Source organism: Beta vulgaris, chromosome 8 (genome assembly GCF_026745355.1).
Source record: "Beta vulgaris subsp. vulgaris cultivar EL10 chromosome 8, EL10.2, whole genome shotgun sequence".
NCBI lineage: Eukaryota > Viridiplantae > Streptophyta > Magnoliopsida > Caryophyllales > Amaranthaceae > Beta > Beta vulgaris.
The window spans coordinates 60,909,474-60,924,904 of NC_079209.1; the positions used below are offsets into that span (position 1 = coordinate 60,909,474).

The 15,431-nt window shown below is 36.0% G+C and overlaps 2 protein-coding genes across 4 annotated transcripts; one reads left to right on the forward strand and one right to left on the reverse strand.

Moving 5' to 3' along the window:
• Nucleotides 1-1,663: 1,663 nt before the first annotated feature.
• On the forward strand, nucleotides 1,664-3,108 carry LOC104902367 (hypothetical protein). 2 transcript variants are annotated; one of them, XM_048634479.2, is made up of 2 exons: nucleotides 1,664-2,248; nucleotides 2,317-3,108. In XM_048634479.2, the coding sequence occupies exons 1-2, from the start codon at nucleotides 1,742-1,744 to the stop codon at nucleotides 2,935-2,937; spliced, it is 1,128 nt and encodes a 375-aa protein (XP_048490436.1). In that variant the 5' UTR covers nucleotides 1,664-1,741; the 3' UTR covers nucleotides 2,938-3,108. The 2 variants fall into 2 exon arrangements, with proteins under 2 accessions (XP_048490436.1, XP_010688425.1); XM_010690123.3 differs by having other exon boundaries at nucleotides 1,668-2,218.
• Nucleotides 3,109-3,358: 250 nt separating this feature from the next.
• Nucleotides 3,359-15,351, reverse strand: LOC104902368 (isoamylase 1, chloroplastic). Of its 2 annotated transcripts, XM_010690124.4 has the most exons (18): nucleotides 14,858-15,351; nucleotides 13,036-13,218; nucleotides 12,781-12,873; nucleotides 12,132-12,284; nucleotides 11,599-11,690; nucleotides 10,688-10,829; nucleotides 10,504-10,611; nucleotides 9,325-9,410; nucleotides 8,929-9,000; nucleotides 8,700-8,826; nucleotides 6,842-6,928; nucleotides 6,471-6,563; nucleotides 6,139-6,297; nucleotides 5,612-5,695; nucleotides 4,687-4,767; nucleotides 4,526-4,608; nucleotides 4,323-4,440; nucleotides 3,359-3,883 (listed from the first exon to the last, which is right to left on the reverse strand). In XM_010690124.4, exons 1-18 carry the CDS (start codon nucleotides 15,212-15,214, stop codon nucleotides 3,614-3,616), a joined length of 2,388 nt encoding a protein of 795 aa, XP_010688426.1. In that variant the 5' UTR covers nucleotides 15,215-15,351; the 3' UTR covers nucleotides 3,359-3,613. The 2 variants fall into 2 exon arrangements, with proteins under 2 accessions (XP_010688426.1, XP_048490435.1); XM_048634478.2 differs by lacking the exon at nucleotides 13,036-13,218.
• Between the last annotated feature and the right edge of the window lie 80 nt (nucleotides 15,352-15,431).

Consider the following 15,431-nt stretch of genomic DNA (forward strand, 5'->3'; position numbering starts at 1 on the left):
CATTCTCATATGAACTCACTTCTATATATGTGTGTATATATATATATATATATATATATATATATATATGTATGTATGTATATATGTATATATATACATATATATATAGAGAGAAAGAAAGAGTTTTAGTTTTATATTCATAGAACCAAAAACTGAAAACTGACAGTAATATCAAATGGGCCCTTAATTATTATGGCTACTTAGGCAAAATTTAACTTGAGTTTGAGTTGAATTTGAAAATTAGTGAGTCGAGTTGGAACGTTTTTGGCTTGTTAAAATTGGTAGGATATGTGGCGGTGGCTTGTGGTTATGATGGTTGTGGTTGATGGAGGTGTGAAAGTGGTGGATTGGTGGAGGATATTGGATACTATGTAGTTAGGTTGTATAGTTATTTCATGTAGGTAGTGTGTCATGTGTTCAATATATATTGGACTCGAGCACACGTGTTTCTGTCTAGAAATTGAAGGTGATCATCAATCCTGATGTGTGCTGAGAGATTTGATGTAGGCCCCAAGAAGGTATGTCTGAGCTCCGTTATCCGTACATCGGAATCCTGCAAAACAAGGTTAGCCTACCCCCGGGGTGGTCCCGGGATCGCCCCTCCGACGCTCAAGTCAGTTGATGATTGAGGTAGAGAGAGAAAGGGATCAATGTAGAGAAAGGTGCTATCGTTTTTGTAGCTTAGAATTGCGTACCTTTGTCTGATGAGACAACCCCTATTTATAGAGGATAGGGCCCCAATAAATGAGGGTATTTTAGTCAACTCCAACTGGTGGAGGATTGGCTTCCCTAGATGCAGGGGTATTTTAGTAACTTTGCCATAGGTGGGCTGGTCCAGGAAATGAGCCCAAACAATACGTAAACCCTTTATATAATTCCTATACCTTTCTAATTAACTTAGCACTTTTGGGATGCAAGATTGATAAAATATAATGATTTTTCATTACACGATTTGTTGTGTCAATATCCTTAATTTTCATATTTTTATCATTTTCGTAATCGTGCAATCTAAGTGTGTAGGTGGTGACATGGTGAGGAAAATATTGACCTTTAATGTGGTTGGATGGTTAAGATTGCTCAAAAATTAACCATGTAGAGTTAACTTTCATCTAATATAAATCAAAGTCTTATATAGTAATATATATAAAATTTCATCTTTATCAATTAAAAAGATTCTAATGAAATATAAGACCTGTTTATGAAAAATGATTGTTATAGTAACTACTAACAGTTGCAATTGTACCAAGGATGTCTTGGCCTAGTGGTTAAGATTGAGGTGCTGTGAACAATAGGTCACAGGTTCGAATCCCCCCTCCCCTTCTTTGTACTGCCTTCGTGGCTCATATGGATTAAAAAAAAAAAACGAACAGTTGCAATTGTAGTTAACGGTTATAATAGTTGTTAACCATCAACTAGTAGCTAACTAGGTGTAAGAGGTTGTAAATCTTGTCTATCATGCCAAACAAAGGATTTATGAGCAAAAGTCTATCCATTTATGAAATGGATATATCTATTGGTAGTTGTCCAGGATAGTAGGGAGTCTTAATAACATGGCCTAATTGGATTAAATGGTAAGTTACCCTACCATCAAATCACTAGCATATTGATGATATGCACAATCAAATTTGCTTGGATGCAAGCTAAACCACGTATTCTTATCCATTTATCACCAAATACATAAACAACTTTATGTCATTGGAGAAATAACACACAAAAGCTCAAAAAAAGTTAAGAACTAACCATGGAAAGAAATGAAACACTAGTACGTTTTGGCATAATGGGATGTGCAAACATAGCTAGAAAAATATGTAGAGCCATCAAGCTATCTCCAAACTCTACCGTCCACGCCATTGCTAGCCGATCACTCGAAAAAGCCGAGGAATTTGCAACAGAAATTGGGTTATTAGATGAGAAAAAATTGATCAAGATTTATGGCAACTATATTGAGTTACTAGATGACCCAGAAGTGGATGCAATTTATATGCCATTACCCACAAGTTTACATGTTAAATGGGCAGTGTTAGCTGCCTCTAAGAAGAAACATGTGCTCCTTGAGAAGCCTACTGCCTTAGACTCATCTCAACTTGACCAAATATTAGAAGCTTGTGAGGTTAATGGGGTGCAGTTTATGGATGGGACTATGTGGTATCATCATCCGAGGACGGCGAAAATGAAGGAAATAATGTCTGATTCAGCCAAGTTTGGACATATATGTTTGGTAATCTACACTCATTCTTGTATGTTTTCTGTTAAAGAAAGTACTTATACTACATGAACTTACCCTTTTTTCTGTTTTTTCCACCCTGAAATCTTCAGATTAACTGTACATCGTCGTTTCGAGCAGACCCTGAATTCCTAGACAACAACATAAGAGTAAATCCAGAATGTGATGCACTTGGAGCACTTGGTGACTTAGGTTGGTATTGCATTGGACTCATTTTATGGGCAGTTAACTATGAACTACCTACCTTTGTTACAGCCTTACCTGAAGTTACCCTTAATTCAAAGGGCATTATATTGGCTTGTACTGCTTCCTTTCACTGGGAACAAGAACCCAAGACAAATGCAACATTCTATTGCTCCTTTCTATCTCACGTGTCGATGGACTTATCTGTGTACGGTTCAATAGGTTCAGTCCACTTACACGATCTGGCGATCCCATATCGAGAAAATTCAGCATCTTTTGTCCTTACAACTGGGGCAAAGTTGATGAATCTTCAGATTGGATGGAATGTTGAATCTGAAGAAACTGTAGTGAAGTCACAACTTCCTCAAGAAGCTCTCATGGTTCAAGAATTCGCGCAGCTTGTTGAGGGAATCAAGAACCGTAGGAGATGCTCTGATAAAATGTGGCCTGAGATCAGTAGAAAGACTCAGTTAGCACTAGATGCAGTTAGGAAATCTATTGAACTTGGTTACAGACCTGTGTATTTATAGTTAGATATGCACTAACAATTTGCTCAATAGAGTAGATATAGGACTTCTATCACAGGATATTGTCATCATTTAAATGATTTGAATAGAATTTGATCAGTCATTTTAATGGGAAACTGAATCAAGCATTCTCTTTCATTATCAAATCATATATCACTTGTTTTCTTTTTCTTAGTCGTTTCGGGATTATGGTGCAATTAAAATTCCTAAGTTGTACATTTGTCTGTTCATAAGAACATTTGACGTTTCTTAAAACTCGATCTCTCCGTCAAATCCACATTTTTTCTGAAGGACGAAAGAAAAGACGATAAAATGCTGAGACGAAATGCATGTCACTAACATTAGACCTCTCAGCTTCAAGATGACATTGTTCTGCTGCCAAATATATTCAGGAGAACGCCGGTATACAAAGGGGAAATACAAGAAAATGAACAAACTCATAATCTATGATTTATCTGTTAATAGAAGGGATAAGGTCATGATGTTCTTGAAGTACACAGGAGATCATATCTAATAACTAGAATAGTAACAAATATCCATTAAACTCATCCCCTTTACATTACTTGTATTGCAGCCTCTAAGCATTATTTGCTTCTCTAGATATAGAAATCTACAAGATCTAACCTATTATAATACATACCGAAGACTGTACATTTTATGTATGGTAACAGTGTATGCTCTATGCATTTTGGTCGATATCAGGCTTCAGCAACAGTATAACGGAAGAATAACTTAGCATTGGGTACATATTGGCATCGAGGAAATGCTGGAACTGCACAATTGCTGTCTCTCTCTCCGTAACATCATCAGACAGAAAGTCGAACGGTGTAGGCTTGCTGGTGTCTACCAGAGGCTCCCATCGGTATCCAGGACGATCAGGCAAAGTTACAGTGACTGGCAAATGGCTGGTGTTGAAAGCAACATATATTTCTCCCATTACCAAGTCTCTCTGCATTCATCAGTTGTAAATCACTTAAGAGAAGAGAGAGATATCAAGCAACATAACAATGGACTACTAGCATGCACAGATATTCACACAATTACTTAGGCTCCATCTGGCCTGGGGGTTGGGCTACGTTCTTTCAACGAAATATTTTAACTGCTCCCTCTCGTTTTTTGCTTGCTAGATCTGCTTTTCAACGGTCTCCAAAACCGAACTTTAACCATTATTATCTATATTTTACGTTTATATATTTAAAAAGTTGATATTGTAAATAGATGTTGAGACAAATTGAACAATATCACAAGTCACAACATTTTCTCTAATATATTAGTGAAAACCGAGAGTCCAAGTTTATGCAAACAAATGTAGCAAGTGAAAAAACACACACAGGGAGTATGAAATAATCTTACACTAATCACGAAGAAAATACTCTTTAAGAACTCACCAAAGTAAACGCCACAAAACGGCTTGTCTCGGACCAATCTGGAAGCCCAGGGATGTGGCCATGCCATTGCAGTCTCTCAGATGTTGGAAATTCATTTAAACCAAGTGACTCGCATTCACTTGAAGAGCAAGCATGCAAAACAATCTTTTAGTGGCTGATTGGAGCAAATAGCACTCACAGTAAGTTGCATGCCAGTTACTCACCTTCGGAACTTGGTCATCAGACGGCAAAATCTGAAGAAATCAGAAGTAGCCTCCTCCTTCTTATCCCACCTAAAATAGTTAATCTGCATCTTAAATAAAATTAGTGAAAGGTTCCATAGATGCACCTATTGACATTAGAATCAGAAGTGAACAGCTGTTACATAGTTATCATGGCAATATGAGTTGTTGTTTCCTCCTTTAGTGTGACCGTATTCATCACCCATGTAGATCATTGGAACACCCTGCCAAAAGAGAAAGGGGGGAGGAATGAAGAGGATTCTAGTGAGAATATCGAGGTGCCATTACTGAAAAGCTCCAGTTTCTGGTTGTATTTTGTACAATATGATACGGATGAATGGCTTCTAGTAACTTCACTCAAAAGTAACAAATCAATTCTTCTTAACAGCATTAGGAAAGCGAAATAACTTAAGTTTATCAATACCACCTACACATCAAGTAGCACTGCATTTAAAAATTTAATTTGACAGAACATTGCTCTTCAAAGGCTTTCTTGTAGCATAATTCATAATTAAGAGAGCTCGGTTAACTAATACGCAATATTTCATCGTTAATATGCTAATACTTCCTCTGTTTTTTCATAGTTGTACCATATTGACTTTTGACTATTCACATTCCCTAATTTGACCTCTCATATTTGTACTATGTAAGGAAAAAAAAGTCATGTGGGATCTTGTTAGATTCATCTCAACATGTATATTCATAAAATCAACTTTTTACAAAATTTACTAATGCATAATTAAAAATAGTAGTGCTCAAAGTTGTGCATTGGCAAACGTATCAAGTCTTATAGGTACAACTATAAAAAAAAACAAAAAAAAAAACAGATGAAGTATTAATTTAAATTAATGTTAAGAAGTATAACCTAAAAGATCAGAAAACTCCCAATAAGCCTTATATTGAGGGATGAAGAGAACAACGTTTTTTCTGTTCCATAGAGTTTCAATATTTTACTATAGCAATTAAAACAATGAAGTGTGTACAGCTGGTGACTATAAAGTCATCCATCAAGTTTGTATCACAATAGAGAAAAAATAAGACAGAAGATTATTCATTTATTATACATACCTGGGAAACCATGAGGCAAAGGAAGAAATTTCGCATCTGTCGCCTCCTCAATTGCTTCACAGAAATGCTGGCGAATTCACCCTCCTGATAATCAGCACGGCATAAATCAAGATCGGATAAATACAGGAATAAAAGGAGACATGTGAATACTGCAGATATGTTCAACAAATTCATTTATGCCTCCCTACACTGAACAACAACTGGTATTGATGCCATATTGATTCATATAAGGAAAATTTGAAAACTTCCCTTTTACTAAATAAAGTTGATGCAACTTCCCCAATGTTAATTATAGGGTAAAGGAACAACAAGAAGAGCAACCAAACAGATCAGGCCATTGGCATTGCACGGATGCTATATCATGTAACCACATGACCAGGAGAGTCAGAGACCACACAATAAGCATAATGCTGTGTATTTCAACAAACTATATCTTCATCTCGTAGAATCAAACTATTTGAAAGAAATCAGATGAACTCTCTAGCAGCCCAATATATAATGGAAATAGAGTGCACACGATTGCATACCTGCCCACAATTCCAGCTGTTGTTGTGATTCTCCCCATCCATATTGTTTTCCCCATTAGCCAAATTATGCTTTTCATTGTATGTTACTAAGTCAGCCAAGGTAAAACCATCATGTGCGCAGACAAAGTTGATACTATGCCATGGTCTCCTTCCACCCTCCTGAGCAGCAAAAAGAAAAAGTAATTAACATGTCACATTATGACTAAAGAGCTTTTTCTAAAAAAGCTCACAATTTATAGTTGACATGAGAATATTGCATAGGGGTAGGGATATAGAAACACAAATCTGAAACAGCCTTAGTGTTCACCAAAAATTTTAAGAGCAAGGAGTACCTTGTACAGATTAGGGCTACCACAAAGGCATTCAGCAAAAGCGCCAGCAAATCCATCCGTTCCTTTGATAAATAGCCGGACCATATCACGATACTGGGTAGATAGATATTTCCAATCAAAATCAAACTTCAACGAATTAGAAGATGACTAGCCCCCACTCCGCTGACACCATTATATTCAAAATGCTTTTCCCCCTTTGTGAACTACAGAAATTTCATATTCTTGTGATAATAGCTAAATCGTAAGTAGCAGAACTCTGCAAATACTGGACTCAAAGAATACAACAGACTAGTTTCAACAGTGATACACTGGAAGGAGAATCAAAATAATAACTAATTACTATTTACAAAGAATGTCTCAAATAAACTCACTTTTCCATTCCATTCCGACCAAATGCCCCAGTGAGGAAAACCGCCAACTTGATAAAGCCCTCCACAGTCCCATGCTTCTGCAATGAGCTGAAACAGGGGATCATCAAATATGTACTCAGTTTCACAGAATCAAGCCACTATGTAAATTTAGTACAACTTCTAATCAGCAAAAGCATATTCACATTTCACACACAACATGATTGACCTTGGTGATGGAGGTGTGAGGGATTAATAAATGAATTCTGCAGCTGCCAAAAATAATACTTTGTGTGCATAAGATCAGGTAACTAAACCAAGATGGTAAGATACTGCCAAATATGAAAGAGCTAGAAGATTCATCAATCTCATGGGCCCTCCTATGTAACTCAAGTCTCAAAACCCCAATCCTGCACACATTCTGAGATGGGTTTCAAGCAGGGGCAGCTGGTGCCATAAGCGTTGAAGCAGCACAGTTACAAGTAAAAGATTGACGCACTCCTAAAGCTTTTTCTAAAGTCAAGCAAAATGCTGGAGACAATTTATTTGATATTAATAGCAAATTGATTGCTAATGTCAACAGGGCTCAAAATATAATTTGCAATTGGTAATCTAACACCTTATCTCTTTAGGAATACTCAAGGCATAGTTAACTAATTGGTCTGTGTCCCTCTGAAAGGAATGTAAAACAGAGAACTCTGTTATGAGCATCTCCAATCGTTATAGATTAATAGCAAACAGTGCAGTGATCCAACAAACATAGAATCAATATGTCCTTATCAGTTAATAGTTGTTCAAGTATAAATAGTTCAAATCTACCTCTTTCTCTTAAAAGATAATGAAGAAAAGTTGAATCATAGTAAATTTTGCAGCTACTCTCGACTCATTCCCATCATATGTGTTGTATTAAAACAATCATGTTCGCCAAATCAGCACATTCAGGATATCCAGACAGGCTGGCGAAATGTATGCTACAGCTTGTGATTTTATCAACACATAATAAACTCAGAACCAACAATAATCATGAAAAGGTTCTTGGAACTGTATAACTGGACTATCATAATCATGTCATCCTGCTCTCTCTCTCATACAGAAGATATTACAAAGAAAATTCACCATGCATCATCACAATACTGAAGTCCCAAATTAAAAAGGGCTTCTCACTTGGTAGCAGGTAGAGTTTGTTTAGATCTGATAAGACCATCATGTTTTGATTCAAACAATGTTGATTCTAGCATATGAAGCTTGCTCACTGAAAGCAGAGCCCTGTTTTCACACATTTGGGTGCCACAATTCACCTGTTCCAGCGCATTTGTTGATCACATAACATAGCTATATATTTGGCAGGGACCAGGACATACATGGGACAAATTACAATAATGGTCTGGGCTTTTACTAAGAGTTGGTGCGTCGTTTTGGCGTTTTTGTGTGACTTGCTTGTATATGGTAGATTTATCAACAGGTGGTGTCTACTCTATAGACGTTGTCTAAGACTCATGTCCATATGATTGTTGATGATAACTTGGAGTTCTCAAAATGATCATATCACCAAAATTCTTCATGAGTTTCTTTGTACTATTTGCTGTTGATAATAACTTAATAACACAAGCAGGGATGAAGAGTTACTCCAGTTAAAAGATCATTTCTTTCTACTTTCCCTTGATTACTTACCATTAAATTTCAAACATCTATGTCTATGAGAACATAGGACTTGCCAATATAGCCTAGATCCTCTGACAGTCACAAGTGGATCTAAAAAATAAAACCCTTAATAAAACCCTTAGGCACCCAAGAAAACTATAAATGAAAGAATTTCATGCCAATGATAGCATAAAAAGGAGGTGCAACAACAGAAAGATGGAACTGGATAGGTTGTATTCACCTTTACTCTACACAGTACAGGGTCATTACTAATCATATCAAGCAGTGGAGGGCTGCTCAAAGGAGTTCCAGTTGTAAGCAAGTCACCTTCTGTTGCATTCCCGTAAACATTAACAGCATCCCAGAGACTTGAGAAGAAAAGACAACAGGAAGTGATGAGGGAATTTAGATGCGACTTTTATATTTCGTGAACCAGACAAGGAATTGCAGTCAGTATATTGAAGAATAACCTGCTGCCCCTAGTCATTATAGAAGCCAAATCAAAGCGAAAGCCATCCACATGCATTTCTGTGACCCAGTATCTGTTGCATCAAAAAGGATAATATCTTTTAATAGAAACAAATAGGAAGTTGCAAGGAAAAAGATGAAAGCCCAAGATGCCAAAGGTCGTGTAAAGGGTATCAGTTGCTCTGGGTTGAACAAAAGATAAAAAGAACTTTGCTTCACCAAAATCTAGCTAGTTTGTAACCTAACAACCATCACAGCGATTATAAGACAGCACAAGCACATTGTCAAAAAACTATCACCAATTACTAGAAAAACCCTTCGATTAGCACCATATATACTTCCCAGAATACAATCCACCCAATATATATTTCGAATATGAGCAAGGTACTGCAGATAACCTTAAGCAGTCCACAATGAACTGGCGTACAACAGGATGGTTGCAATTGAAAGTATTACCACAGCCTGAATAATTGTAAAATTCACCCTGCAAGTTATTCACTGAAAAAAGTTAGATCAAAACAATCAGTTAGCACCAAAGAAAGAAAAATCAGTCATTTTTGTGTTAGAATGAAGCTACGGTTTTCATCAGTGTTTTTTGTGATGTAATGGATGATCTAATGAAGCTAGTAGGTGAAGCACATTCCTTATCCATGCTTACCAAGATGCCTGCAGCAAAGGGTCACCTTTCCTAAGCAAGAAGGAAAGAACATGAATGGAGGAAAGAAAAGAGGGCTGCTATGCAGCGTTTTTCTACCCCTCTTTTCTTCTAATTTGGCCAGCAGCATTTCATGCTCCAATGAGGATGATTCACACATGGATGGAAGCTACTTCAAGTGTAGGTTTTCTTTTCATTGGCTTGCAGCCATTGTAAAGCATCCAATAGGAGTAGAAAGCTAGGAAACTAGAGTATGCTGATTTCAGCTAGTTTAGGAGATATTTTGTAATTTGCTTGCTTTGTTTTTTCTCCTTAGTGTATTAGACTTAGTTACTTTTGTATTAAGTCTTTTGGTCCATGTACTATATATATGTAAGCTGATTATCAATGAAAATCAGATTTTAAAGTTGAAAAACATTGTTATAAACCGAGTGTTTTTATTCTATCTTTGCACGAATCTCTTGGGAGGTAAAACTACAAGAATTCACCCCAATTATCAAAATTTGAGAGTGATTCTCTTATTTTGTTAGTTTAGGTTGAGAGTGATTCACTTCCTATTCTAAAATATCCGAATATCAAGCTTTAAGAGTTATTCTTCTTGCTTGAATGCATAACTTGAGTTAAGTGGTTTAAGAGCTAATCTTTTACTACTTATTCATCATTAGTATTTAGGTTTGTGAGCTAATCCTTCCTAAACACTAAAAAAACCAATTCTTTTAGTTTTAAGAGCTAATCTTTCAACTAAAAGTGTATATCCATTGTTCGATTGTTTCCGTTGTTTTGGGTCTTCAAAAAACAAGTGAGAGGGGTCCCAATTTCGCATCAGTTATCTAAGCAAATAACATATTCTGAAGTGAAAAATCAAATATATTTAGTTCAATATCTAGGAGCCAAACAATGAACCAATGAATTTTCACCAAACCTTGGGTGCAAGCATATAGAAAACGGAGTTATCAATGCCTCTGAAAGACAAAGTTGGACCTTTTTGATTTCCTTCAGCTGTGTGATTAAAGACTACATCCATGATTACCTGTTAAAGTAGAAAGAATAAGTAGACTTGCCAAAATTCTAAGAGAACAAAAAAGTATGTCAGCTAGAGGTTGCACCTCAATACCCCTTTTATGCGCTTCTCTAACAAGAAGTTTGAATTCATTTATGGCTTCACGGCCACAATTGCGTATTCCAGAAGACGAATATCTTGTCATGGGTGAAAAGTAATTGATAGTAGAATAACCCCAAAAGTTCATCCTGTATATAATATTATATTTTGTCATTCCAAGGTAGCATTTCAGTCCTAACCACATAAGCTAACTCATCCTCGGATTAGGACATCTGCACTTAAAAGTAAGTTAAATTTGACATAAACAGATGAAGAATTTCCAAGAAAGGAAAGAATAAGAGGTGTGACTGACAGGTAAACTTCAAGAAATAATTTCGACTGAAAAGAACTAAAAAATTGACAGGGAAAAGCAAGCATAAAGCTGGTAGATAACTGGTAGAGCTTCGCCATGAGAGCCTACTAACTATAAACAGTATTAATTAATTCCATATTCCATAGTATAAATTAGATATCAGGAATCAAAGTAAGAAACCTCAGATAAGCTACACAGCTTATGCCACTTCTACATGTATATACTTGTAAGTTGTATTGCACAAAAAGCATAACCTCAGAATTTTAAAATCAAAGTCAGCTCACAAGTGATAGATAGAAACCCAAGGAAAACAAGCCTGGCATGCATGAATCAGTCAGTTACAAGGTTCCACATGAATCCATTCTGCAAGCAAACATGTAAATCTTTAAAGTTGATAATACACATTAATTAAGGTTAACAAATAGATGCTCCCCTTCAATGTCTAAACAAGAATAAGAAGACTCGAGGATTTTTGTAAATATCATGTAGCCACTACTTCAGATTACAGTAAGCAGAAAACAACTCAACATCATATCATCAATGAAACCATCACAGCTTATTTCTGTCACGACAATAATATCCATGAGAGGGAAGAGCATCAATACTTGTAATCACCCATAGCAGAGTTGTAGCTGTAATACTCTAGCTCATTAAACTCGTGACATGGCATTAACTCTATGCAATTAATCCCAAGTTCCTGCACAAAAACAGCACATGATACAACTTAGGAATCCCGCTACCACATAAAGAAGCTGCAGCTCGGACGGATTGCACACTTCTTCTAGCACGTAAATTTCCACATTTGACAACTCAGGCCTAGCCCTTTCAAAACTTATTGCTTACAGAAGCAACAGAAAGATACAGTAGATAAGAAAGTTCTAATTGAACTCACAAACCAAATGTCATACTAAAGGACTTTCAATGAAGGATCTAGGACAATATATTATACTTTATACTCAATCATTATATTGACTGAAAGGATGGGAGGCCACATAGAGCTCTGAAACTAAAAACACAAACTTTAAAAGTGCACTTTGGAAGCAACCTTCCGGAGGAAATCATTTGCAGCGAGTAACAGATATGTTAGACGAACTGACTAACAATGATTAAATAACATAGTAAAATTCAAAAAAAGTACCTTTAAGTGGTCAAGTTTCTCTATCATGCCAGCATAAGTACCCGGGCAATTAGTCCTGCTTGATTCATGCTTCGTAAATCCACGCACATGCATTTCATATATAATCAGTTCTCTTTGTGGGTGCTTCAGAGGTAGATCTCCTTGCCAATCAAACTGAAATTATCAAAAGCATAGGTAAAAACATGAAAATATTCAAACATTTAGCTATGACAAAGATAGCATAATTTAACCATAATAGATTATTAAGAAAAAGACTATTTGCTTTCAGCAGGTTTTCTCAACTATATCAAATAGATAAGTATATGAAGCTAACAATTCAAATAAACTCACGCTCGGCCTCATCTGATATTTGCACAACATATCAAACAAAGAACAAAAACAAGATCAAGTGAAACTCAAACAGATGTTAATTTGGATCGAATGGTAAAACAGGAGGATAACTGTCTCCCAACAGATTCCCGGTAACACCACAGGTAAAACATGAATGAAGAATATAATTTTTTGTGCTGTGTATCAAAAACTGTAAATGGCGGCAACCTGCAAGACATTCTAGCTCACATTCTCATCTAGTAGATTTCAGCACAAGATAGAAACAACATTAAAACAATTCAAACATCAGTGATATATAATATGTCAGTTAAGCAGCTACCTCATCATTAGCAGATGGAATCATGCCAGCCATTAAAGGCCAACAATTATCTTCAGGTCCTAACTCACCATAGTCCCCCCTGCTGATAACTGCCTACACCAAATATAAAGAAAATTATTTGATAGTGTAAGAAGGCTCAAAGAATTAACCCATCATCAGATAAAAACTCCATATCTCTGACCAGGGAAATAGTAGGCCTTCCTGAAAATATAATCGCATGAATCAAAAGACTATCATAATAACTTAGCCACTAACCTTTGCGTAAGGGTCCAATATTATGCGAGAAGAATCATAGTAATGTCCTTCTTCTGGTAAGAATGGCCCATCAAATTTGTAACCATACAGCATATTATTAAAGTTCCCCTTCAGAAACACATGCCATACATCTCCTGTCTTATTGATCAATGGATCAAGAGAGATTTGCTCAGTTATTATGTTCTGCACCACACAGACACACACACACACACACACACACAAAAAGAAAAAAGGTATAGTGTCAGATACAAACAGTGCTAAAGCCTAAAACAGTATAGCATTAAACAAAAGATAAATGGAAAATTCAATCAACTTCCACCCTTGCACATTACAAAAGGCACAAACAGGAGAATGTAGGCTAACAAAAGGCAACAATAAGAAACAGCTAGTCTCTTAGTTAAAACAAAAAACAGGTATAGAATTCATTATCTCAAATGTTATCCATCACATCAAGAGTCTATACGATAATCTAAGTTCTAAAACTATGATTTCTACAGCTTGTATCAAATAATTCCACTTTACTATATTTACTAAAACAGCTTTAATATTAGTTGCATATAGGACAATGAACAAGGTAATCTCAGAAATGGAGACCATCCAGGTTTACATAGCTCGAAGCTTCCTTGTCAACTTGGTTGTTAACCTCACTTAATTGTTGCTTAAATGCCTCAAATCTTCCTTTTACTTCTTAAGGCCATGAGGGACTTGGGAACTCAATGTTGCTTACAACGATTAAAAGAATGAGACCGTGAGATGGCAGCTAAGAAGGGCAAAGATTACAACTCTTTCAGGATGACCCATCTACTATTATTCTGCAACTGATAGTCTTACATATATCCCCTTACTCATTTCCTCAAGGATTATTGTTGAAACTCAAAATATTCGGTTTGAATCATTGATAATCTTGCAATGTGGATTAAATCTTGAAAAATTAAACTGTCCACAAAGTAATCACCAACACCCATCAGAAGTTCAAAATCCAAAATGATTTGATTCCACGCTAATTTTCTACAGCTTCCTTAACAACATTTCATTCTCTCAATCTTCATAATTCACAACGTAAATGTAGTTTATGCAACAAATTTCACTCCAAAGTTTAAGCCTTCATTTTGTCTTTCCCCTTGACAAATTAAACACCTGCTAATCTTTTTTTCTTTTGCTCTTTTTGTAGTAATCCCACAAAAAACAAGTACATTACTAAAATTGTACCTACACTAATTCATTTCCCAATTCATACAACAACAAAGCCTTACGACCAAAATGATTTGGAATTGGCTAACACGAACCATCATAAGAAACCGTTTCCATGACAGATTATGAAACAATCAGGGGTGGGGCAAATATGGGCAAAAATGATGGGGCCCTGTAGAATTTCCTTAATAAGACCCTTCAATTGTAGTTCAAAAAAGATAGAAGTATAAGATTCGTATTTACAACTGGCTAATGGCGACTATCTTCAAAAGTTTAAATAACAAAACTTTGATGAATTTCATGTTCTCATTGTTCATTCCCTTACACTTTTACTACTAATCCAAATGCATTATTTTGTCCAATCTTCAAACAACTAAAAACAGATATATTTTGGCCCTATTCCATGGCAGTGATTGCATGAGCCAAGAACCACCCTAAAACAATAATCCTTTCCAATTTCCATTCATACAAATAAACAAAAATCATACTTAGATAAACACATTTGCAATACTACATTCAAAACTACCAAATTAACCCACAAAACACTACAAAAACAACAACATAAGAAAAAAAGATAAACAATTTATGAAAAATAAATACAACCCAGAAACTATTAACAAAAACCCAATACCTTCTGCAAGTCAGAAAGAGTGATCAAACAAAGAGTAGCAGAAACAGAATGCCCAGAAAATATAGCAAAATTAACTCCACCATCACGAACAATGGCTCCAAACGGTGCCGGATAACCCTCAGAGATCTCAAGAAGCGACGTTTCAGGGGATTTAGAGATCACAACAGTGTCAATTTCAGTACTTGTTTCTCTTGCAGTCACCATTAATCGATTAGTTCTTGAATTTGAAAGAGACCCAGTTGAGATTGAAGTCAAATGAGAGGAAATGTGGGTGAAATTTGAGGGACGAAGTTTGTGGGGATTGTAGAATTTGGGAGTGGAGGAGAGAGAAAATGGAGTGTAGTGAGAAAGCTCCATTTTTTAGCAGAGTTGTGAGAGTGAGGGAGTTCAATGTAGAGTGTTGTGGAGGTGTGTGTAATAATCTTGGGGTGTGTGGAGAGATTTTTCGTCTAGAAAAGAGACATTTGAGATTTTGAGTTGATGGCTCTTTTTTAATTTATGTCATAGTATTGTTGTGTAAGTAGGATCTAGTTTTAATATAAAATTCGATAAATTCAAGTGAGTAAGAGCATGT

Coding starts and splice junctions, on each gene's coding strand:
- LOC104902367 (XM_048634479.2), top strand. CDS start 1,742: ATGGAAAGAAATGAAACACTAGTACGTTTTGGCATAATGGGATGTGCA. Junction 2,249..2,316: donor CTCATTCTTGTATGTTTTCT/GTTAAAGAAAGT, acceptor TGAAATCTTCAG/ATTAACTGTACATCGTCGTT.
- LOC104902368 (XM_010690124.4), bottom strand. CDS start 15,214: ATGGAGCTTTCTCACTACACTCCATTTTCTCTCTCCTCCACTCCCAAA. Junction 12,285..12,780: donor TTCCATCTGCTAATGATGAG/GTAGCTGCTTAA, acceptor TGATAATTTCAG/TTTGATTGGCAAGGAGATCT. Junction 4,609..4,686: donor CATATTGCCATGATAACTAT/GTAACAGCTGTT, acceptor TTTAAGATGCAG/ATTAACTATTTTAGGTGGGA.